Genomic DNA, 23,762 nt, shown 5'->3' on the forward strand with positions numbered 1-23,762 from the left:
CCTGGACCTGTCCCCAGAGGCCCCTGGGCCAAGAGTCCCTGCCCAGCCTCTGTGCTGGGTGCTGGCTGGCACCTCTGTCCACACCTGCAGGCAGGTCTGGGCCCTTGCACAGCCCCATGGGGCCTAGTTGAGACTTGAGCTCTGGCCCACACAGCAGTTCTCAGCACCAACCCACACAGACACCAGGCCCACAACTGCCCGGTGCCCACCAAACATCACACCAAGGCCAAATGAAGAGAATTAAATAACATTCACTTTATTCCATCAGAGAAAACCAGTAGCATTGAACCTGGACCACTGCCCCCCACTGTCCAAGATCCCCACACCCCTCAGTCCTCTGCTTAGTGGCGGTAATGGGGGCTTCGGGAACGGGATCTCGAGCGCCTGGAGAAGAGAGCATGGGGAGTAACCTTGTGAGGGGGGCAGGGAAGCAAGGAGCCGGCTGCCCCCCAACCCTCAACAGGCTTGGGCCACAATTCTGAGGATCAGGGCTGGGCCCTCCCACCAAAGCCCAAGCCTGCTAGCCCTTTCCCTTACCTGCGGGAGGAGCTGTATTCCCGACCTGGGGAGGAAAGGAAGATGAAGACAAAGCTGCCCCTGGCCCCCAGCCCAGCCCCCACCAGTCTAACTGAAACACTACAAGACCACTGTGGGAAAGGGCATTCCTGTGTAGGGAGGACACTCACTGTAGCGGGGGGATGGGGACGGTGAGCGGCTCTGTCGGCTGTACTGGCGTTCCCACTCTTCTCTCTCCTTCTCCCGACGCTCTCGCTCCCTGCAGGGGGGACAGGGAAAGGCAGCCAAGGGGTGAAGTGTAGCCCCCTGGAAAAGGGCCGGGGGCACCACACTGATGCTGAGGGGTGAGACGGGAAGAGTCAGGATCTGACCCCACGGATGAGATGGGGGGCGGATTCCATCACTGTGGTCCCAGCTCAAGCCCAAGGTCCTGCCCACCACATCTCACCCCTCATCAGAATGCACGAGCTCCATTTAGTAGGTGCCACCTCCACACCTGGACTTTGAGCCCCTCCCCAGTTGGACAAGTGACCCAGGCTCCAAGGGCAGTGAGCCTGTGGAGAGGCTGGATAAGCCTGAACATGCCGCCTCCCCAACCACCTCAGCCCGGGTACCTAGCATGCAGTCAGAGAAGCCAACCTTAGTGACAGTACCAGACCTAACAGCAAACAACCCTCCACGCATCCCTGGCCCCTGTGACCTCTGGTATGGAGCCCAAAATGGCCAAGTTCCTGGCCCATTAACCAGCCTTGTGGCACTGCCTTATGGGCTTAAAGCCCCAGGTTGTCAGAGCATCAGGGCAATTTCAGAGGAGGTGGGCTGCGGTAAAGAGGCTGTGGGGTTGGGGGGGAGGCAGGAGGGAAGAGAGGCGCCTGGTCTCCCTCATCAAAGGACAGAACCTCCACAGGGCCCCTTCACTCTCAACCAACACCTGATGAGCGCCAGCTACATATGAACCCCAAGTGCTCAGGCTCGAGCGAGCAGGAACACACGACCAGACACTACCAGCAGGTAAACCAGCTGAGCATCATCAAGAATCCTGAAGCAGGATGCTGCATGGCGTCTCAGTGGGAGGGGGCATCTGGGCAGGAGCTTGGGTTGGGTGGGTGGCTGGGGGAAGTGGGTGGGCTGAGCTATCTGGAACCAAGTTGGCACTGTTGTTAGGTACGGACACATGTGCAGAGCAGACCTGCCCCACAGGGTTTTCCACTCTGGCCTTCCAGATGCACATGGCCAGGCTGTCTGCTGGTTATAGTAACTGCACCCACCGCCTGTGGAGTCTAAGCGGGGGGGGGGGCTGGAGAGAGAGGTGGCTGGTGACCCCAGCATGAACCCGGGCTTTTATGGGCCCAAAGAGAGCCAGGAGTCCTGGTGTGTGGCGCTGTGGGTTAATGAACTGGACCGCCTAATTGGTTTGAAACACAAGCTGCATGGTTCAAGCTCACCAGCAGCTCTTCAGAAACCCTATACAGGGCCGCTATGGGTTGGAACCGACTTAACAACAACAAAGAGGGCCAGGGCTGGACTCCAGTGAGGAGGTGGACAAGCAGAGGAGTGGGACTTCTTACTTCATACGGATCTTGCGGGCCATGGCACGTAGCTCGTCCTCCCGCTCCTGTGGCAGAGATAGCTGTGAGACCTGGCCTGGCCAGGCACCTCCATGCCCCCCGTAAGGCCAGACCCCTACCTGCCGCTCATGCTCCTGCTGGATCATCTTCTCCTGAGCCGCCTTCTTATCCGCCTTGACTGCGGGTGGAGGGAAGGACACGATGGTTGAGCAGCGCCCTCCAGAGCCCCACCCAGATGAGGACACTAAGCCGGGGGTACTCGAAAAGGCTGCGAGAAGTCTGGGCAGAGGGGGTTCCTCCTCATCTAGCCTTGGCCTGAGGAAAGGGCTGGGCCCCCCCAGGCCAGGGGAAGAGAAACGGGGAGGGCCAGCAGGGCAGGTTGGGGACGCACACTGCCTGTTCAGGGCTTTCTGCATCCGCAGCTTCAGCTTCTCCTGTGGTGTCAGCTTGGGCTGGGGAAGGGAGAAGAGATGGAGCAGGGTGGGTTCCCTGGAGCTCCCAGAACCCACCTCAGCCAAGAGCCTGGGACTTGTGGGGGCAGTAGGAGGAGGGGCAGGCTCTGGACACCTGCCTTGAGGGGTCTGGGACACTCATATGATCAGAAGAGGAGACAGGACTCTTGTGGGGCAGACCCCGCCAGCCCCTCCACCCCCGGGGCTGGATCTCCCGGCCCTCCCAGGCCCCCTGCAGGCCCACCAGGCCCAGCTCTCGGGCACTGCTGCTGACGGGAGTTAGACGGGCGAGTTCCAAATTCTTACTGACTTTGGCAGCTCCTGTCTCTTTACCAGCGGCAGGCTCGGTCCTGAGGGGCATGAGGAGCGGAGGGCACAGTCAGGAGGAGGGGACAGCTGCCACCTCTAACTCTACACAGTCTGAGCACTGGCTCAGCTAGAACACACATGGACCCACAGAGCTACCACAGGGCTCTTCCTGAGCCCCCTTCCAAGACAAGTCTGTATCCTCAGTTCCCTCCAGGGCAGGGCTGTGCCCCTCCAGTCCCCTAGGGCAGGGCTGTCTCTCCTCAGACACTCAAAGTTAGGGCCATGTGTTCCTCAGATCCCCAAAGCAGGGCGATGTACACTAAGGCCCCAGGACAGGGTCGTGTCTCCTAAGACACGCCACAGAAGGACCACTTCTCTTCAGACCTCCTAGGGCCAAGCCCAGGGTCCCGCCCACTCACTTTTTCAGCTTCTCGCCCACGGCAGGGGATGCCGCCGGCCTGGCCAGCTTCTCCCTCAGGGGCGATGGTGAGTGACTCTGGCTGCGGCTGCGGCTGCGGGTCAGGCTGCGGCTGCGGGATGGGCTAAGGGACCAGCTGCTGCGGCTCCGGCTACTGCTATGGTGCCGCGGGCCCCGGGCACCCCGTCTGTAGCGGTCCCCGGAACGGGATCGGCTCCTGGGATTATGGTGGGGCAGGGCAGGGCTGTGAGGCTGGGGGGGGGGAACGGGGGCACCCCATCTGCACCCTTCCCCCGCCACCTTTCCTGCTACTTTCTTTAGGCTTCTCACTGAGCCCACTGCACCTCTCACAACTCACTCACCTGCCAGCTTCTCTGGAAGCACACTACTCACTCAGATGCTCTGCCCCCTCTACACACTGTGCCCAGCTCCTGGCACAGGATGGGCACTGGGGACCTTGTGGACCCTTACCTCACCTAGGGTCCAGGGTCCCAACCCTCACATGTCTCTCCTTGCCCACCCCTTCTGCCCGAGCCTCCTTCACAGAACCATGAGACTGTGCCCGTGTGCCCCACTTTCAGGACCCTGGCAGGTTCCCCATGTCCCCCTGCCTCTCCTGCCTCACCCTGGGTCTGGCTACAGTGACAGGACCTGGAAACCAAGTCCAGAGCCCCTCGGGTCCTGTGTGGCTCTCTTAACCTTCGTCAGAATGAAGGTTTGCTGCTGAAATTGTGAAAACAAAGAGCTGCCCTCACCCCGACTTCCCATCTCCCTGGAGTGAGGGGGATGCTGGGTGATACTGGGATTGTCACCTGGTGCGCCTGCCCGTCCACTTTTCCTGCCAGCCCCACCTCCCCAGGAGGCTGATGCTGCAGAGGTCGTGGCCACAGTAACATGGACACTGAGCACAGGCAGCAGTAGGACTGGCCTGTCTGCCCCGTGGTCCCTGGGCCCCACCCAGCCTGGGAGTTGTCCTGGAGCCCTTGACCCAATAAGGGCAGGAAGGACCGCTGAGGCCCTACACATCCTTCCTGCCTGCCCACGAAGGGCTACCTGGCTGTCCTGCTCTCACCCTCACAGGGACGTCCCGGCTGACTGTCCCCAGCCCAGGTTCTGTCTCTCACTAGACACTACGGAGCTCCACACCAGGAACCCCGACAATAGAAGCATCACTGCCAAGAAGAGCCACTCAGCCTCTCCCCTAGCTGTGAGTTCCAGGCAACACCAGAAGCTTTTGCGGAGCACTGGCTGAGACTACCCCACAAACACAGCGCACAAAGCGCATGGCAGCCAGGGTTCCCTGATGCCAGACCCACCACACACACACACCCACCTGCTCCTTCTCCGGGGCCCGTAAGCCCCTCGCCGGGCAGGCGAGCGGGAGTAGCGGCGTCCATCACGGGAGCCCCCTCCGGAGTGGCGCCGACCACGGCTGTGGGAGCGGGAATAGCGGCGGGATCGGGAGCGGGAGCGGGATCGGGCATGGCGGCCGGAGCGGTAGTAGCCACCGCGTCGGGAGCGGGAGCTGGAGCGGGAACTGGAGCGAGAGCTGGAGGTCCTTGAGGCGGAGGACGAGGAGGAGGAAGAGGAGGAGCGGCGGCTGCAGGTGGCACGGAGGGGCAGTCAGCACGGCTCTGGGCCTCTGCCCCCCACTGCCCTGGGTCCCCCCCACGGTGGCTGGGGGGAATAGGGCGGGTAGCCTGAGCGTTACCGACCGGGCGCTGGCATTACGCCCTGGTGCGGGGCCGCCGGGCTGGGGGGGCGCGGGGGGCTTCCCTGCTGCAGTCCCTGATGCAGCAGCTGCAGCCGCAGCCGCAGCCGCCTCCTCATCGCTGCCCCCGAAGCTCGTAATGAATGTGATCTTCTCCTCCCGGCCTGGGGTCGGAGAGTGGGAGCGGGAACGGGACTCTGAGCTGGATTCGGAGGGCGACCTACAGAGCAGGGGACACGGAACTCACTCACTGGGCTCCCCAGAGCTGCCTACTAGGAACCACATGGGACTCTGCACCCAAAAGGGCGTCACAAGACCAGCTTCACTCATGAACCTAGCTCCTGAAGTCGGGCTTTTCAAAAGCCGGCAGGAAACCAAGCGGCATGAAAAGGGCATTAACTTCACAGAAGTGTTAACACAGCAAGTCAGTTGCTATGTCAAACCAGTAACCGATGGCCACAAGGTCCACTCTGATCCATGGCAACCCCAGGTGTGTCAGTGTAGAACTGTGCTCCAGGGGGTTTTCAACAACTTAGTTTTTCACCAGGCCTTTCTTCTGAGGTGCCTCTGGGTGGCTTTGAACTGCAGATCTTCCAGTTAGTGGTGCACTATCCATTTACACCACCCAGAGATTCCCAACAGAGTTTCATGTGAGGCAAAACAACAACTTCTGAGATACGACCACACACAAACACAAACACAAAGCCACTGCCATGGAATCCATTCCGACTCAGAGTGACCTTGTAGGACAGAGAAAATCTTTAGGGAAACAGATAGCCTCATCCTTTTCTCTCAGAGTAGCTGGTGGGTTTGAACCGCCAACCTTGGCATGAGCAGCCCAAGACTTAATCCACTATGCCAACAGGGCTCCTTTCTGCAAGTTTAAGGGTGGTGTAATTTCACTTTTATAAAAAACAAAAAGAGAGGCAGAAGCAACGCGGAGGAAACGGGAGTGCCACGAGACCGCTGTGAGCACCATGAACCTCATGAACCTCCTCAACTTGCCCAAGAGTGAGCTGACCCCAGAGGAGGTGCAGCAGCAGGGGGAGGCGGAGTTTAACACGGAGCCCCCTCTCGGAGCTCACACAGTCGGAGCTCACGCAGTAGGTCAAGACCACCACCCAAGTGTATGAAGCCTTTTGACAGGCGCTGCCACATGGTGTTGGAGAATGACAGAGATGTGGACTGAGGTCCCCTAGAGTGACAAGGGCAAGAAGTCCAAACCCATCAACAAGAACTGCTACATCTCCAAGATGTCCCTGCCTGGGGACTCTGTCCTCGTGGTCAAGCAGGGGCCCAAAGCCACTTCCTGCCACCCCATGAAGAACTGCCCTGTGTTAATAAAGTCGCTGTGTTTGGTTTAAGAAAAAAACAAAACCAAAAAGACTTGCTATTCCTAATAGTTCGTATCTGTACTAGACATTTTCCTGAAGTTCACGTGCTTTACTACAACTGTCCACACAACTACCCCCTAGGGCAGATGCTCTCGAGAGAGAGAATCTGGTCCTCAAGCTGCAGCCCATTCAACGGTTACAGAGTTCCAGTGGATGAGGGGAGTTAGGGTCAGCCTGAGGTTTGTCTGCTCTGCCATCTAAGTCCCTGCCCTTACCCCCACCCACCCACCTCCAGACTTACGCAATCCTAGGCTCTCATTTCTGTTTTGTTTGTTTTTTTCCTAGAAAGAGAGATTTCAGGAGCCTTAAGAGCCCTGATCATGTAATGGGTGAAGTATGGGCTGCTAATCCTAAGGTCAGTGGTTCAAACCCACTAGCCACTCCTTGGGAGAAAGCTGAGGCTGGCTGTTCCCTGCTCCCATAAAGATTTATAGGCGCAGAAGTCCTTACCTATGGGGTCGTGATGGCAGTGCTTTAGTTTCTGGGATTGATTTCTAAACCACAGTAGCCACCCATGTTTACCAGTAACATCAGGAAAAGAAAGGAACAAAGGTTCACATTGAAAAAAAAAAGAAACACTACCAGACAATTAGTCTAACAATCTGGAAAACAAAACTGACTCAGACCCCAAGCTGACAGCAAGTGCTCAGAGAGCTCAGAACACAACTCCCAGGCTACGGATAGGTGGACCGCTGTCCCTCTCCCCACTTATAAATCCCAACTTCCAAGTCCCCAGGACTCACCGTTTATAGGGGTCATAGGTGGGGCTGTCTCGACGGGCATAGCTATGGAGAGAACAGGGTGGGGACAAGTGGGGACTTGAGTTCTTAGTGGACATGGAATTGGGTCCATTCCCCAGTCTAGGGCCCAGTCCAGGCACATGGTAAACAATGCCCTAGACCACCCCCCTCTAAATAGCAAACAAGGGCTACAGCCGCCTTGGTCCTGTCTGGCTTCTTGACCTCAAACGAAGGGCTGCTCCTCCTTCCCCACACATCCAGTTAGGCTAACTGGGGCCCTGGCTTCGTAAAGATGATGATGATGAGGGTTACACCAGATTAGCTACCTAAACACTTCTTCTTTGTGACAACTCTCAGAATTACAAACATTGACCCTTTACAGCTGAGAAAAGTGAGGTCTGGAAAGGGCAGTCACTTGCCCAGGTCACACGGCTCGTAACTGAAGGAGTGGGATCCAGCGCAGGCAACAGACCCCAGCGCCTGTGTCCTCACAGACTATCCTACTGTGCACCTCCCCGGGACAACCATGGCAGGGACAGCCAACGCTGCAGCAAACCACACTCACATCCTATAACCAAAGCCTCCCAACAGCCCTCAAAGGCCCCCTAGAAAAGGGAGAAGTGTCAGGGGCCAGGGCGGGCTAGCCACTGTCCCTATTAACTCATCCAAACCTGTCCCAAGACCTCCAAGTGGAGACTTCCGGGCAGGTCACAGTGATGTTTCCCAAAGCAGGGGAAGCCAGCCCTCGATAGCATCAAGGGAATGCAGGGCTAAGGCTCCAACTCTCCCAGCCAATCCTGCCACCAGTCCTACACCAGCCACTCCTCTGAGTGTGCCCACCTTGAACCCTCTGCTAGGACATCCATTACCTCACCAGAAGTCCCTCTCCTTTGAGATGCAAGGCCACCTCCAAAGTCTTCCCAGCCCTGAGCCTTCACCCCCAGGTTCCTCAGAGTCTCCCCTAACTGACGCTGGCAGGGCAGGCAGAGGGACGCATCCCTACCTGGGTGGGCTAATCTTGCGGCCCCTCAATCGCTTCTCCCGGAACTCCCTCCGCTGGCGCCGGGAACGACGGCCCTGGGGAAGGGGAAACCAGGAAGTGAGGGTGTGCCTCTCCCTCAACACCCCTGCTCTCCACCCAAAGGCCCTGCCCTCACCGAGTACATGGCCTTCTCCTCCTCCAGGGCCTTGGCGTGCTTGATGGCCTCGGCCTCCTCCTTGTCTTTCCGGAGCATCCTGGGGGGTGGGGAGGTCACAGTGGGGGAGAGGCCTACCATCCTGGGATCTCCCAGTCTTCAATAATCTATCAGCACCTACTGCATATGCCAGGTGCTCTGCGGTGTTGGGGGCTCAGCATTGGAACAAAAGACAAAAGTCTTCCTCCCTAAGGGCTCTAGTGACCAACGTCACAGCCTCTTAGACAGCAAGAACCCCATCTGGGGAGAGCTAGATGGACAGGACAGAAGTGCTAGGGCAGGCAGGGGCTGCTGCACACAGGGCAGTGACAGGAACTGACCTCTGAAGAGTATCTTGTGCTGGGGACAGGCAGAGGGGCCTGCAGGGGGCCATAAAGGCTGGGCTGGGGCAGAGTATTTGGTCAGGAGGGAGAGCGATTGGCCAGGCCAGGCCTCCTGGGCTGTGGTGAGGACACGGCTGGCTTTTCCTGAATGCAGGGTGCATGGGTAACCCTGTGCTGAGGGGTGCTTACAGCTCTGTCAACTAGGACCCCTTCTGTGAGCTCTCAAGAGCCCAGGGGTGAGGCAGAATGTGGGAGATGGTGAGCGAAGCCTCTCCACCAGGGGGCGCTGTCCACCAGGCCCAGGAACCCAGAAGCAGGGAACAGACCCAAGCAGCCTGGGTTTCTGCTTAGGTGGTGTGGGGTCCTGGGCGCACAACAGGCACTTCAGTGCTCAGGGGGACACAGTGGCAGAAGAGGCTAGACGGGCAGGTCCTCACCTGACAAAGTCGCCGTCGGCCATGCCATAGGTGGTCGCCTGCTTGTTGAGATCTGCCACCTGCTCCTGGTTCAGTTCGTCCACGTCCACCTCCACGTCTGCACCAAGAGAAGGGCTGTCAGAGGTGGCAGCTCCGGGGCAGGGAGGGGGGTCAGGAGCACCCACCACACTTCAGGTCTCTTCAGAGGGGCCCCAGGCCGGCTTGGGGCCAGAGGGGAGCACATTTGGGGAGGTTGGATAGAGGAGAGAAATGTGTGACTTGGGGGGAGGGAGCAGATGAAGACTCAGCAGGCGTGGACAGGGCCTGGGAGTACAGTTAAGTGGAGGCGAGATGGGCAGACAGACGGATCTAGAGCTCAGACTCTGCCAGCGAGTAGGCGAGGGGAGGCTGGAGACAGACACTGGACAGGCATTGAGGAGGGGGCAACAGAGTGCAGAGGGCGAGAGATACGAGGCTGGGGCTGAAGGGTGGCTGCAGACACGACAGCCACTTGTATTCTAAGGGAGAAAGAAAGCACGGGGACAGAGATGGCCAAGCCCATGAGAACAGCCTGCCGAACCTGGGCGAGGAAAAGAGAGAGGAGTGAGCAAGAGACAGAAGCGAAGGCGGGGGAGCAGGAGCGGGCAGCAGGGACTGGTGCCCTGGAGTAGGGAGGAAGACAGGGCTTGTAATCTCAGGGTGCCCCACGAGGGTGAGGGACTAGACACAGAAACGATGCCCAGGGACTGGGGGTGGGGAGGGCAGAGAGGGGACCCCACCGATGTCGGGGATGACCTCATCTTCGTCCGAGTTGCTCTCCTCCTCTGTTGGTGAGTCCTCCTCCTCTGGCTTCTCAGCCGCCTTCTCCACCTCAGCCACAGTACTGTCCTCATAGGTGTAGCCAATGGAAGCCTTCTTCTCCGCCAGCCTGGGACAGAAAGCCAGTCAGAGCGCCTGAACATCCCAGCACGCCAGGCTCAGCAATTCCAGACACCGGGAGCACTCACGCCTACAGGCCCTTGCACTCTTCCCTAACTCTGGAACCTTCTGTTCCATTATGCACCAGCTCCCCCCTTGTCCTCCTTGACCCCCACTAAGGTGGGTTGCCACAACTCTCAGGGGACGGGTCTGTCTTGCCCACTGAGGGCAAAGTTAGGAATTACATCAGACATGCCCCGACACTGTCCAGAAGAGCAGGGGGTGAAGGTCTGCCTGCCGTGAACTCATTTACTCAACATTTCTGAGGCTTCCCAGTTCAGGGCCTGGAGCTGGCAGCTGACCAGTTAGGTGTTACAAACAATCATCAGAGAAGGAGGCAGTAAGGGCCTCGGGTAACCCAGGAGGAAGCTCTGAGAGCAGTAGGAAGGGCCTGCTCAGGTCACAGGATCCCCAGAGGCTGCTCCAGGCCAAGGTCCTGAAGTCCCCAGTCACTCCTCAAGGGATGTGACTCAGAGTTAAATCCCAGACCCCAAGACAGGTGCCTGACAAACTCAACCTCTGGCCACATTCACGATCAGACAGAGGAGCACAAACCAGGACCTGTCTCAGAGCTGCCCTCCCGCCCCCCACAGCACTGCAAGCTGAGAGTGAGAGGAACCAGGTTCTGCAGACCCTTGGCCTTCCTGTGTTCACTGAGCACCTACTGTGTGCTCACACTGGCCCAGCCCTGGGAGACACCAGGGGCAGGTTGGCCTGCTGGGCTCACACTGCCAACCCCAACTCACTTCTTCTTCTCGTCTTCACTGGGTCTCTGGAGGCCGCCATACAGCTCATCAATATAGATCTGGTACAGACACTGTTCCTCGGAGACTAGGAGACAAGAGCACCAGGGTCAGCCAGGGTCTCAGAGTCACAGACTCCAGAGAATGACAGATGGTGTCCTCACAGGACACAAGGACATGCAGTAGAGCCCTGTGGCCTTGGACACATGACTTAGCTTCCCAGCCTCTGCTTTTCTTTCTTTTTTGAAGTTTTATAATTTATGTGGCTGAAAACCAATGCAGCAAAGACAAACAAGCAGGCAACTTATTGCCACCAGGTCAACCGACACTTAGCAACCATCTAAGACAGAGCAGTGCTGCCTGAGGGATGGCCAACGCTGCGGATCTACGGAAGCTGCTGCCGCCTCATCATCTTCTTGCACGGAGCAATTGGTGGATTCCAACTGCCGACCTCTGGGTTTGCAGCCGCACATTTGAACACTACACAAACCAAGGCTTCTTATGCACAGCGAACACACAAATTCAACAGTCTCATTAGCGATGCGGGTCACAGTCTTTGAGGTGTGGTAACCATTCCCTCCTTTTCTGAGTCGTTCCTCCCTCCCACCATAAACACACTGTCCTGGATGTTTCCGTCTAATCCTTCCAATTGTTGGTGTCACTTTGATCTCAAATAGTTTTTAAAAAGGCACAATGCTAGCGCGTCAGATAGGCTTTAGGAGGTAAGCTAAACTATTGTTTGATTTTATGAAGGTTTCAGGGGATAATTTTCAGTTTAAGAACTATCTCAGGGCAAGAGTTTTGGGGGTTCATCCAATCTTCATGGCTCCAGAATTTCTGGATTCCATGAGAATTTGAAATTTTGTCCTATGTTTTCCCCTTTGAGCCAGGTTTGACAGATTCTTATATCAAGCTATCTACTAGCAGCAGTCAGGCACTGTCTAGTTCTTTTGGTCTCAAGACAAAGGAGCCAATGAGGCAACATTCATACACTCCTCTCGTTCCTGACTTTCTTCCTATTGCTCCAGGTGACTAGAGACACTGTGCCCTCCCCTGGGATCACTGTTAGAAAGGTCTTTATCTCCACAAGTCAAGATCTGCTCTTGCTTCACCATCTGTCCCACTGTGGTTTGGGGTGATCTCCCTGCAGACACAAGCCCAGATACTCTGAGAGTTGGGTGCATCCCCTCCCTCTCGGGGCATCAGCTTTTCTGTCTAGGGGGTGAGTTGGATGGACTGGGCAGAGGGTGGACTTCAGGACTTAGAAGCAGCACTGAATTCAGCAGACGTCTCCTGTCAGGGAGATGAGGACTGAGCACAACGCAACTGGATCAAACTGTCTCCTCAAAACTGTCTTAAGTCCTTCTAGACTAAGCCCACCCACGGCCCCCCTAGCCCCATTCCTTCCCCTTCACTCACTGCCGGCAAAGTCGTTCTGCACCAGGCCACGGTAACGCTCGTAGTTACATTTCCGCTCGTCTGACTCCTGCTCTGGGGAGCTTTGGGAAGGCCAAGACCACGAGGTCAGAGGGTGTGGGGAGACCCCACCCCAAGCCCGCAGAAGTGACTTGAGGCCTGGCTCAGGCTCCTGAAGAGAGGAGTCGAGCTGGGCCTTCAGCGAGAGCTTACATGGTGGTGAGCAGCGGGGGCGTATAGTCAGGAATGTGGTCCAGATGGGCACGGACATCAAAGCGGTCAATCATATTGTTGGTGTCCCCCTGCCAGGGCATCCTGAGGCAGAGACACAATGAGCTGTTTTAGTATCCCACAGCCCCCAGGTCACAGAGCAGCTGTTCCCATGCACAGCTACTCAGATCCCTCTGACTGTCCCTGACACCATCAGCCCTGAGCCCACAGTCCGGCTCCTAACACTGGGAGTGGGCCAGCCAACTTTGGCCAACAAGGAATACCGGAGCCCTGTTTCTTAGAGTCAGCAACAGTGAAGAACTCCCACCACGTCCCAGGGAGCACTTGCTGAGTCCCAGTTCCCCAAGACAGTATCCCGCTCCTTGCTTTGGTGTGCCTGGTCTCCAAACAGCACAGGAGGACCATCCCAGACCCCTTCCTCACATCCTAGACTCGCCCCTCTGGGATGGTTCCCTTCACAAGCAAGCCAAGCTTGCCCTGCCAGAGTCCCCCGAATCTGCCCAGACACCCAGGGTCTCTGCTCCCTCTTGAGACCCGTCTTACATGTTAACAGGGCTCTCAGCAGCCAGGGCAACCGCAGAATCCAGGTGCACCTTGCAGGCTCGCCCGTGCACCTGCAGGAACTGGGCTGGGTCCTTCTTCTGCAGAGAAAGACAGACAGGACAGGGGTCACCATCCACAGGCACCACACACCACGCTCTCACAGCCAAACTCGGCAGCACGCCCACCTCTTAGGTCAAGGAGGACCACCACAAGGAGCTAAACCAACCTGCACATACCTTTCAAGTAGAACCATGCTAGTGGGGCCACCTGGCCTCTTGGGACAGGGGAATCGCTGCCTCCACAGTGGTGTCAAGACACTGTGACGCCTACTCCAACCTTGTGCCCATCACACCTCACTCCTAGTGATGGCACCCCACCCACCCGACTCCAGGCCAAATAGCAAGGCCGAATGAGCACAAGCAAGACAGCCAATAACATCAGCTATCGGGCCATGCAAATCAAAACCACATCTGCATGGAGAGGTGCTAACCAAAATGTCAATGACAGGAGCTGTGGAGGAGGCTGGGAAATTAAACCCAGCAATCAGTCTGTTGCTACGGTCACTTCAGAGTCCTCCCTGGGACAGAGCAGAACTGCCCTTAGGGTTTTTACAGGTGTCATTTTTACAGAAGCAGACAACATCCTTCTCCCACAAAGTGGCTGTTGTTATGTGCCGTTGCATCGGTTCCGACCCACAGGGACCCTGTGTAGGGTTTCCGAGGAGCAGCTGGTGAGCTTGAACCGCCAACCTTGCAGTTCAAACGGCTTTGCAGTCGGGCGCACTAACCTACAGTACCACTCAAATGGCCAACTTTTGGGTTTGCAGCCTAGAGCTTAACTGCAGCGCCACTAGGACCCCTTCTAGGGAAATTAAGTTCCTCAAGCAGTTCAAGACAGAATTCCCATGCTGTTGTTGGGAGATGCCTTTAAGTCAATTCCACCTCCTGGCCACCCCCTTTCATATGCAGATTATCAGGCCCAGGTGCCCTGGATGGGTTCAAACCGCCACCTTTAGGTTAGCAGTCCAGCACTTAAACATTTGCACTGCCCGGAAGTCCAGAATTTCAACAAATCCACTGCCATCCAGTTGATCAACTGAGGCTATAAAATTTTTATGGGAGCAAACAGCCTCATCTTTCTCCCATGGAACGGCTGGTGGATTTGAACTGCTAACTTTGTGGTTAGAAGTCCAGTGCTTACCCTTATAGCGCCACCTCCAAAAATTCACTACCATAGAATTGTTTCCGATTCATACTGATAGTTTCCATGGGATACCAGTGCTTTTACACTCATGAAACAATGAAACAATTGCAAGCTGCACAGGGTTTTTGAGATTATAAATCTTTAAAGGAACAAACAGTCTCATCTTTCTCCTGAACCACACACCTCGTGGTTAGTAGTCCAGTGCTTATTCTGGAGTGCCACTAGGGCTCCTAAATTCCACCTAATTCAGTAATTCCATTCCCAGATATCTATCCCACAGGAATGAAACCAAATGCTCAAACAAATACTTGTACACAAGTGTTCATAGCAACAACTATTCACAACTCATGTGCCCATCATAGGAGAAAAAAATCAACTGTACACACAGACATGTGTACTGAGGAGTGCGCTCAGCCAGAAAGAGATACAAAGTCCCACGTGGATAAACTGGAAGCCAGACACTGGAGGCTGCATGCATACTGGAAACATCCATTCACAAGAATTATTTCCAAGATAGGAAGCAGAGTCTGGGAGATGGAAGGGATTGGGGCGTGCCCACTGATGGGTCTGGGGTTTCCCTCTGAAAACGCTATGAATGTATAAATGTATTCAAATCCACTCACTTCACTGATCACTTTAAATGGGCCAACTGTATGGTGTATAAATCATGGCGCCACAAAACTATTTAAAGAAATAAAAAGGCACCAAACAGAGCATACCTCAGGAACTGAGCCTGGGGGAGAACACAGTTGGAAGTCACTGTAAAAGGACTTTAAAGAGGGTCACATCTGAGGGCAGCGGCAGCAGCAGCTCCCAGGACGGCTTACCAGGCACCACTCCAGAGACAAGAGCCTCAGGAGGGGCAGCTGAGCCCCGTAGCCTCCACCGCATCTCTCACCCCCACCTCCAGGGCCAGCCAGCACGTCCCCTCAGCTGGACCTCGCACTGCTGCCACCCAGGCCCGGTCTGCTGTCACAGGTTAGAACACGAAGCCCACCCCTTCTCTACTCAGAGGCCAGTTGCTGAGGGAAGTTGATGGCTGTTGTAGACCAGAAGGCCCGGCTTGCTATGGTCTGTCCCCTGTGCCTCCCCACCCACATCAGCCTCATGCCAGCCCCTTGTGGAATACTCCCAGAGGACCCCGCACCCATTCAGCACCTTGGGACTTGCTGTCCCTGGGGCCTAAAATGTTCTTTTATGTGTAGAGTTGCTTGCTCACAGCCCATACCTCCTTCTAGGAGCCCTAGTGAGCCTCGCTAAGTGGCTCCCTACTCCCTTGATTCACTCTATCCCTTCACTCCGCTTTCGTCTCCCCCAGAATACCCATCCCCACCACTGCTGCACTCCGTTCAGCCCTGGACTGTAAATCCCCGAGGGTCTGTTTTGCTCACTGCAGCAGCCAAGAAGGGCTAAGAGAGGAGGCCTCACACTGATGCAAACACTTGGCTCCAGTTTTGAAGCTCTGCCCTGCCTGGCTTATCTCCATCCCTACAGCTGAGAGCAGGAGCAGGGCGCCTTATGAGGAGCTGGGAGGGATGTTGCGGCAGTGACCGGTGCTCGTGTCCAGGCCAGGTGAGGGGCAGCCATCACCCACAGGGTAGGAATATTCAAGGCCTGGGGTCCGGCTTCCCACCCTACCCGTCACCCACCTCCCTCAGCACCTGTCTTGGTTTCAGAGCACATCCTGAGCCCCATGACAGCTGTCAGCCCAGGCCAAGAGCCTGTGATGTTCCTCGAGGCTGCTCTGGGCCATGAGTCCAGGTCCTATGGCAGCCCAGGTTCAAGGGTCACTTGTGTTGGACAAGTGAAGGGACAGTGTTGGCGGAAACAGCAGCAACGTTGGAGTAAGGCCCCTGAGCCCAGGACCCAGCTCTGCTGGGAGAGTCTAGAAACGTCAGTGAGCTCCTGACATTGGCAAAACTAGGGATCAATGAGAACAGCGGCCATTTCCCAGGTGGCTGAAACGTGTGTGTGCAGGCAGTGGACACGTCCGTTCCAGTCAAACTTCCCAACTACAAGAAAGCTAGGTGCTATCAGGCTGACTCTGACTCACAGCAGCCTCAAAGGTATCACAGTCAGATTGTGTTCTACTGACGTTCCAGCGGCTGCTCTTCTGACAGGAGATTGGCAGGCCCTTCTTCTGAGGCACGTCTGGATGAAATCAAACCTCCAACCTTCCACTGAGCAGCTGAGCTCTTCAAACACCCAAGGACTCCCCAACCATAGAAGAGAAACTCTCTTCTTACTCGCATGCTGCAGGTAAGGAAAACGAGGCCCAGACTAGTGAGACCCACTTACCTCAGATCACACCAATAATAAATTTGAACCCAGATGGTCCTAAATCCTAAACAACGCACTCTCAACCACTGGCCTATCCTGTCTCGAGGATCAGACGAATTCAAGGTATTCAAATGTTCATTCCCTCACTCACCGATAACTGTTAGGCAGGCGCCTCCATGCAGGCTAGGGGTTACACCGGGGATGTGGCAGGGACAGTCCAGTCACAGAGACAGCCCCGCCCCCTACTCTAGACACTGACAACCTACAAGAGCAGGTGGTGCTGACCCAGGAAAGCCAAGGACAACTGCCTGCACAAGGGGACGTCCGAGCGAATACACTTCTCAATGTCACATCACGGAGGGCTGTTCCTTTTACCCAAACCACTGATTAAAAGTGCCGCCCTGGGGCAGGAGTGACAAACCCAGCTCTGGATGGACACAACTCACAGCACTTACCCCACTGCCTCCTCCCCGGCCCCAGACTCACAGGGGGAGCAGTTTGCCCCTCCTCAAAGCAGCCACTGGTCAGGGCCCCCTCACTGGCTCCACAGCTCCGCTCTCAAAGCTGCTCACATCTGTGCAGGGACAATGGCTGCTGGTACAGCCATGCACCACACAGCACCCCAGAAGCTCCCCTTACCCCCCCTTACCCAGTGAGAGGGCCGTCATCACCACTATCTGGGGGGAAGGGAATAAAGCACGGGGGTATAAGCCTGGCTCCCCAATCCAAATCCAGTCTCCTTCTCCCACACCATTCTGTGCCTGGATGCAAACTCCAGCTCCCCACCGTCTCTGTCCCGCAGTACTAGCTTCAGTGAGAACAGTTCACACGTACTGAGCTGAGCAGCAGTTACCTGGGCCAGCACTCTGCAGCGGGGTCTACGTCCACAATCTCACTAAATCCTTCCACAACACTGTGAGGGAAACACTAGTATTCACTCCACCAGTTCGTGGCCAGCCACCATTTGTCACCAGCATCCATGCCCTCTTCTTCAGGAACAACTGTCCTTGCTAGTTGCCACCGAGTCACCTCCTAGTCACCATCACTGTAAGGTTTCAGGCCACTGTTATGGTCATTGTGTGGTCCTTCCTGATGACATGTTCAAGTTAAGTGAGCCAAAGGCTTGCCTTCCCAGCTTCTAGAGAGCAGTCTGGCTGTATTTCTTCTAAGGTGGACTGTTTCCGTCTTCTGACAGACCAAGGTAAAGTCAACCCCCATTCAATGCATGAATTCTTCCATCCTAGATACAGGGCCACTCACACTACAGTTGACACCTGAGCCTTCCTTGCAGCTGTACGCGACCATAAAGCTCTTTCTGGCCAGTGGATATAAGAGGCAGTGTCATATGGAAAAGTCTAGAAACCTTCCTGTAACAATTTGAGCTGTGCTTCCTCCACCCTGCAGGATGAGACAGAGACTTGATGGCAGGAGCTTGAGCATCTCTCTTAGGCTGTGAGACAATGTTTAGGAGAGAAGCTGTGTGCAGCTTAGGTCGAGGAGCAGAGCTGTCTGACTCTGGACTTTTGCCGAAAAGAAAGAAACTTGTACCTTGTTCAAGCCTCTGAGATGTGTAAGGTCTCTGTTACTGGCAGCCAAGCAGATTCAGAGACAGTCACTTGCCCAAGGTCACATAGTATGCAAGTGGGAAACTGGTACTTAGGCCAGGGTCCTAAGCTCTAAAGTCCCAAGTTCTATGGTCTTTTTGCCTTTTGACTGTGTCCCTTGGGGCAAAGTGCCTTTACTTTTCTGCAGTGTAAAGCTTGGGTAAAGAGGTCAGGGGTCACAGTCATGGTTAGAATGTGAGCACAGGCTGTGACTCTGAGTCTCAGTCAGCTCACTTACAAAATGGGCTCCACCGGATCCAGCTCCCAGGCTGGAGCAGAGTCGATCGAGAGCTCCGCACAGCAGTTAGCACAAAAATGCACAAGAACTTTCACTCTGTTCCTAACACAGGCCCATCTATATCCCCCTCTCAGGCTGGCAGGAAGGACAGTGAATGAACCACAGTAGCAGGCCCCAAGAGAGCTCAAGAAAAGGCAGCTTTCAGTCTTGAACAATATGCTCTGGTAGTGCAACGGTTCAGCATGCAGCTGAAAACCAAAAGGCTGGTGGTTCAAACCCACCCAGAGGTTCTACAGGAGAAAGACCTAGTGACCTGCTCCCATAAAGATTAAGCAACTAGCAAACAGAATGCATGATCGCTGAGCTGAGCTGTGACTCCTAGTCCTTGGGTCCCTAGGCTATCCTGGAATTAGACTATCACAGCTTCCTCCAACGCAGTGGCTGCTGGGTTCAAACTGCCCACCTTATGGTGAGCAGCCAATCACCACCACGGCTGCACCAGGACTCCCCCTGTAGAAATGACAGCCTAGAAAACTCCACGGGGCAGTTCTTCTATGCTACATGTGGCTGCTGAGCTGGAATCCAGTCAACAGCACCCAACACCCACCGTTCATTCCTGGATACTCCCTCTGCACCTGGACTGTCCCTGGGCGCTCAGCTGACCCGAACAGAGCCAGCCCCTGCCCTTGTGGCCGAGTCACAGCTAGAGTCACAGCTATTCTGACACCATTGGGGATGGGCTCTGAAGCCCAACCTGAGGCAGACTGTTCTGAGGCTGTGGCAACTGTTAACATTACTTTATGGATCTACTCTCTTTCAAACCATATTAGCTGGGCCAAACACTGGGATGCAAAGGGAACCAAATAATCCTCACACCCCAGCCCACAGAGCTGGGAGAAGTAACTTCCTAAGCCATCCAATAACTTCATGGGCGTGTGTGTGCGCATGGTATGACAAATGTGTGATACTCCACAGAGGAAAAGGACAGGGAGCTAGGATGGCATTTATTAGATTTTCCAGGATTTTAACTGCATCTGCAGGAGGAAGAAAGGCTTCCTCAGCTTGAGGCCTGGCAGGTGAGCAGGAGGAGTTAATCAGGTATGACCGGTGAACACCTGCGTCAGTGGAACAGAGGACAGAGGCAGAGGGCAGAGCGGCTTGAGGCAGACCATGTCACGTCTCACAGGCTGCGGTGAGGAGCCTGGGCTTGCTCTCAAGGATGCTAGGGAGTTATGGAGGAGTTCTGAGCAGGGAAGAGAAAAGGTCTGCTTTGAGCTTTAGAAAGATCTCTCTGGCCACTTGCGCAGCGTGGCCTGGCAGGGGGAGGTGATGCAGCATTTTAAGAGTCTGTTGACCTCAAGCACACAATGGGGAGACCATCTAACAGAACTGAAACTCAGTGATCAAGTGGCATTGAAAATCAGGGTCTCATAGACAAGCCGGAGTTTACAGGTGAGAGGGAGCCAGGACAGGCCTGTGGGGGGGGCACAGATGGGAAAAAGGCAGGTGGAACTGTTCAAGGATGAAGCTTTGAGGTTGGCAGGCGCCAGACCACAGAAACCTTCTAAGTCACGGGACAGAGTTTGGTGGTCTCTCCAACAGCAATTGAAGCACCAAGGGATTTATACCAGGTCAGATTCTGCCCTGTTATAAATGGCGCTCTGACGGCATGCCAAATCAAGCCTCAAGGACAGCTGACCTCTCCTAGGCTCTGGAGCTAACTAACAGGCAATGTCCCGGAGGTGGCAAAGGCATTCCTCCTCCATCCTATCCCTGGCTCTGTACTCTGGGGCCCCACCAAACCACACAACACACTACACTAACACCGGGAGAAGCCCTCATTCAAGAAACAATGGAGTGAACTGGAGAAGGGTTCTTCTCAATTTACCAAGATGGACGTACCCTGCCCCCATCTTGTTACTCACAATCTTTTCATAGTACTCCCGCCGGCGCTCTGCCCGCTTCTTGTAGTCCACCATCATCCCCCGAAGCTTTCGCTCATGTTTCCGAGCCTCGTGCCACATTGTGGTGAGGCCAAGCCTGAGGCCTCAATCTGGGAGAGGAGGAAGGGGGCTGAGAATGTCAGATGGGCTGTGGAACCTCTGACGGACAGAATCAATCACCGGACAAGCTGGTGACAGAACTAACCCTAAACGTGTCTCCCAATTTCAGAAGGAGGGGCAGTGAGCCACATCAGTTTAGCAAGCAGGATGCTCACAGGCAGCTCGGATGCAGTGGCTTGGACAACCGGGTACAACCCTAAGGGGATTCTGGGAGGGAGCAGCCCCGGAAAAGGAGAGTCCGTTTCAACACCCTGGAGTCAGGGATGGAAGGTTTGGGGACAGGAGGTTGAAATAAGCTCCGGGGCGAAGAGCCAGTGCCGCTAGGGCTGGTATTCAAAGGAAGGGTACGAGCTGGGAGTGCTACGTGGGAGTATGGGTTGCAGGAAGATGAGGATGAAGGCAGGTGAGGAAGAGGAGACTATGCGAGCTAATTAGTGGAATGGGGTTGGGGGCGGAGGGCAGAGGGCAGGTGAAGGTCATGAAAGGAAGAGGAGGATGTTTGGAGAAGCAGGGGATAGTGCCGTTAAGGAGCGACCAAAACAGAGCTGAGAGCAAAAACAGGAATCTGACGGAGGGGCGGGTCCAGGAAAAATGGGGAGTCAAGAGGAGGAGGATCTAAGAGATGGGAGGGTGGACTGAGTTTGGGGATAGGACTTGTGGATTGGGGAGGAACCCGAGCCTTTGGACTGGGACTGCAGACCCGATCGCTGCCTTAGGGTGTGGACCGAGTTCTTTTGACATGGAGGCGGGGCCTGTAGCAAGTGGCAGGGTCCACTGCCGGGACGGACGCCGCGAGTTCGGCCTCCAGACCGTCAGGGGCGCGGCCTAAGGCCCGTCAGGCCAGAGCGGGCGCAGGGTGGGAGCCCAGAAGCGTCAGAGCCCAGTAGAGCCGCACAGCGGATCCGGGAGAGGCCAAAGGTAGGGCGGCGTTCAGCTGACGCAGGTCCGAAACCAAAGGGCCGGGACCCACCGCCTTCACTCACCCGCTCGTCGCCACCTCCCACTGCTGCGCTCGCGCGCTGCCCCCACCGGAAGCGGAAATGGTAGCCCGCGGGAAGAGGGAGGAGCAGAGCGGTGTCGTAATGCGCGCGCGCCAAGGCAAGGGGTGGTACTTGATGGGAAGGGCGGAGTCCGCAGGCAGAGGTGGGGCCTGGGGGCGGGGCTTGGAAGGAGGCGCTGGAGACCTAGAGGACACGAGCCGAGTGACGTCGCTACGTGAAGGGCCCAGGCGTTTCCTAGGCGGAGAAATGAGATTCCCCACAAGGCTCAAAAATGCACTTTTTATTGGAAGACTCTGAATAAACAAACAACCTAGTCGACCCCAGCTTCAGGCCTGGGATGGGAGAACTAGGGTCCTACACCCCACCTCCCAATTCGGCTGGAGAAGGTGCCCCCACGTGTAGGGGATGAGGCAGCTTGAACAAGCCAGTGTGACTGGGGGCCATGTCCCTTTTCTTCCCCGGACTCAGTTTTCTCATTTGTAGAATGGGCTCAATAAGACCTCCGGTTCTCCGGATCTCCTTGACGGTGCGGAAGACGGCCCATTCAGATGGATGAGGAAGGAGGGCGGCAGGGTGGCCCCTCCACCACCCTTCCCTCCACCCAGTCCCTCTTCTCTACCGGAGCCCGGGGGGCTACGTGGCCTCAGGTCCGGGAGACAGAAGGCCGCCCCCGAAGGCCGCCTCGCGGTACTGGTTTGGAAACATGTTGCTGCCCACGAGGCTAGCAGTGCCTCCGTCCCCAGGGCCCGAGGCCTGGTATGAGTCCAGCGTCAGCAGCTCAGGGCCAGGGGGCTCCCCGACCGCGGCGCCCGCGCCCCCGCTACCGGGGACAGCGCTGGCGAGCGGCGGCGCCGGGGGCAGCAGGTCCAGCATGGTGAAGAGCGTGGGCGCCGTGGAGTCATAGGCAAAGCTGTCGTCCAGGAGTTCCGGCCCGCCAGGGGGCTCCAGGCCTGGCAAGGACACGGGGCCAGGGAAGAAGTCCGTGTCGGGCAGCAGGGCTGACGGCGGGAGGAAGGGGCCTGTGGGGAGAGAGGGAAGCTTCAAACTGAAGTCTTGCCAGGCCCTAATTCTTCCACACTGTGGTCATCTTGAAAAATGCTTAATCCTGAGAACCATGAGCAGGGACTACTATAATTTTCATTCGCTAAGCAAAGAAGGTGGCTGGCTGTGAATCTTTACGGGAGCAGAACACCTCATTTTTCTCATCTTTCTCCCGCGGAACAGCTGGTAGTTTCGAACTGCTGACCTTAAGGTTTGCAGCCCAATTCATAACCACTACGCTACCAGAGCTCCTTAAGCAAAGAGGCAGGCAGGCAGAATAGCTGGTGAGTTGTGGAAACTGCAAGACTGGGAGAGGTTTTTCCCAGAAATAGGGCGGAGACAAGACAGCACTTGTTACGTGTCATCTAGTGGATTCTGACACAGAATTTCCAAGGCTGTAAACAAAAGAAGAAAGCCGCCTCTTTCTCGAACTGCCTTCAAAATGCTGTGCTTATCCTACAGAGCCATTGGCCGCCCCAGCAATAGCAGGCTGTTATCAGCTACCCTCCAGTAGTTCCCTGACCATGGTAACCAGTTTGTCATCAACTGCTACCCTAAACGTGATGGTTTAAAACCACCCAGCTGTGCTGAGGAAAAAATCAAGTAACGCATTATATGAAGATCAAAACCCAGAAAACTCTTGTGGAGCAATTAAACCCTGTCACACATGAGATTGCCAGTAATGGGCAAACCAAACCCACTACTGCTGAGTCCATTCTGACTCTCTCAACCTGTAAGGAAAAAGAACGGCTCTTTAAGGTTTGCAAAGCTATATTAAATCTTTACAGAAGCAGACTGCCACATCTTTCTCCCAAGGAGTAGCTGGTGGGTCCAAACCACCAATCTTTCTATTAGCAGCTGAGTGCTTTAGCCACAGCACCACCCAGATTCCTCATAGTGGGTAAACCCCCTCCTCCTTCCCTCCAAAAAAACAGAAATAGAGAAAGTTTCCAGTTCTAAAATTAGATGATAAAATATATGTGTCATTGTGGTTGAACCTCTCTTTTTAAGACAAGACTAACCTTAGACTTCTGGTGTGGCAATGTAGGATCAGCACTGGACTGCAAACCACAAAGTTGGCAGTTCAAACCCACCAGCTGCTCCTCAGAAACCCTATACAGGGTTGCTAGGAGTTGGAACTGACTTGACGGCACGTAACAACTACTTCAGAGAGGCACTGTATCTGATTACATTTATGTTATCTCATAAAGCTGGACAATGGTGTGGCTAAGTGCCATCAAGTCAGTTCCAACTCAGTGATCTTTCTTGTTTGTGTAGGGTTTCCGAGGAGCTGTTGGTGACTTTGAACCACTGACCTTGCAGTTCAAACCGAACTTGTAGTCCGGTGCTTATCCTACAGGGCCACACACATTTGACT

General features: G+C 55.6%; 2 protein-coding genes across 3 annotated transcripts in view; both read right to left on the bottom strand.

Annotated features, from left to right (window-relative positions):
- Nucleotides 1-341: 341 nt before the first annotated feature.
- Nucleotides 342-20,303, bottom strand: CLASRP (CLK4-associating serine/arginine rich protein). 2 transcript variants are annotated; one of them, XM_006871347.1, is made up of 20 exons: nt 20,205-20,303; nt 12,955-13,052; nt 12,394-12,495; nt 12,184-12,263; nt 10,768-10,852; nt 9,823-9,971; nt 9,065-9,161; nt 8,266-8,344; nt 8,112-8,185; nt 7,112-7,153; nt 4,979-5,194; nt 4,597-4,863; nt 3,265-3,480; nt 2,847-2,886; nt 2,476-2,536; nt 2,204-2,262; nt 2,085-2,131; nt 687-775; nt 538-562; nt 342-384 (listed from the first exon to the last, which is right to left on the bottom strand). In XM_006871347.1, exons 1-20 carry the CDS (start codon nt 20,301-20,303, stop codon nt 342-344), a joined length of 1,968 nt encoding a protein of 655 aa, XP_006871409.1. The 2 variants fall into 2 exon arrangements, with proteins under 2 accessions (XP_006871409.1, XP_006871410.1); XM_006871348.1 differs by lacking the exon at nt 12,394-12,495 and having other exon boundaries at nt 12,184-12,250; nt 13,026-13,052.
- A 1,673-nt stretch (nt 20,304-21,976) lies between these two features.
- RELB (v-rel avian reticuloendotheliosis viral oncogene homolog B) overlaps nt 21,977-23,762 on the bottom strand; it is a 59,479-nt gene continuing 57,693 nt past the window's right edge. Inside the window, exon 12 of the mRNA XM_006871349.1 lies at nt 21,977-22,362. Coding sequence (XP_006871411.1) covers nt 21,977-22,362 — 386 coding nt within the window. The remainder of the gene's footprint in view (nt 22,363-23,762) is intronic.

This window comes from Chrysochloris asiatica, unplaced genomic scaffold, assembly GCF_000296735.1.
Source record: "Chrysochloris asiatica unplaced genomic scaffold, ChrAsi1.0 scaffold00168, whole genome shotgun sequence".
Taxonomy (NCBI): domain Eukaryota; kingdom Metazoa; phylum Chordata; class Mammalia; order Afrosoricida; family Chrysochloridae; genus Chrysochloris; species Chrysochloris asiatica.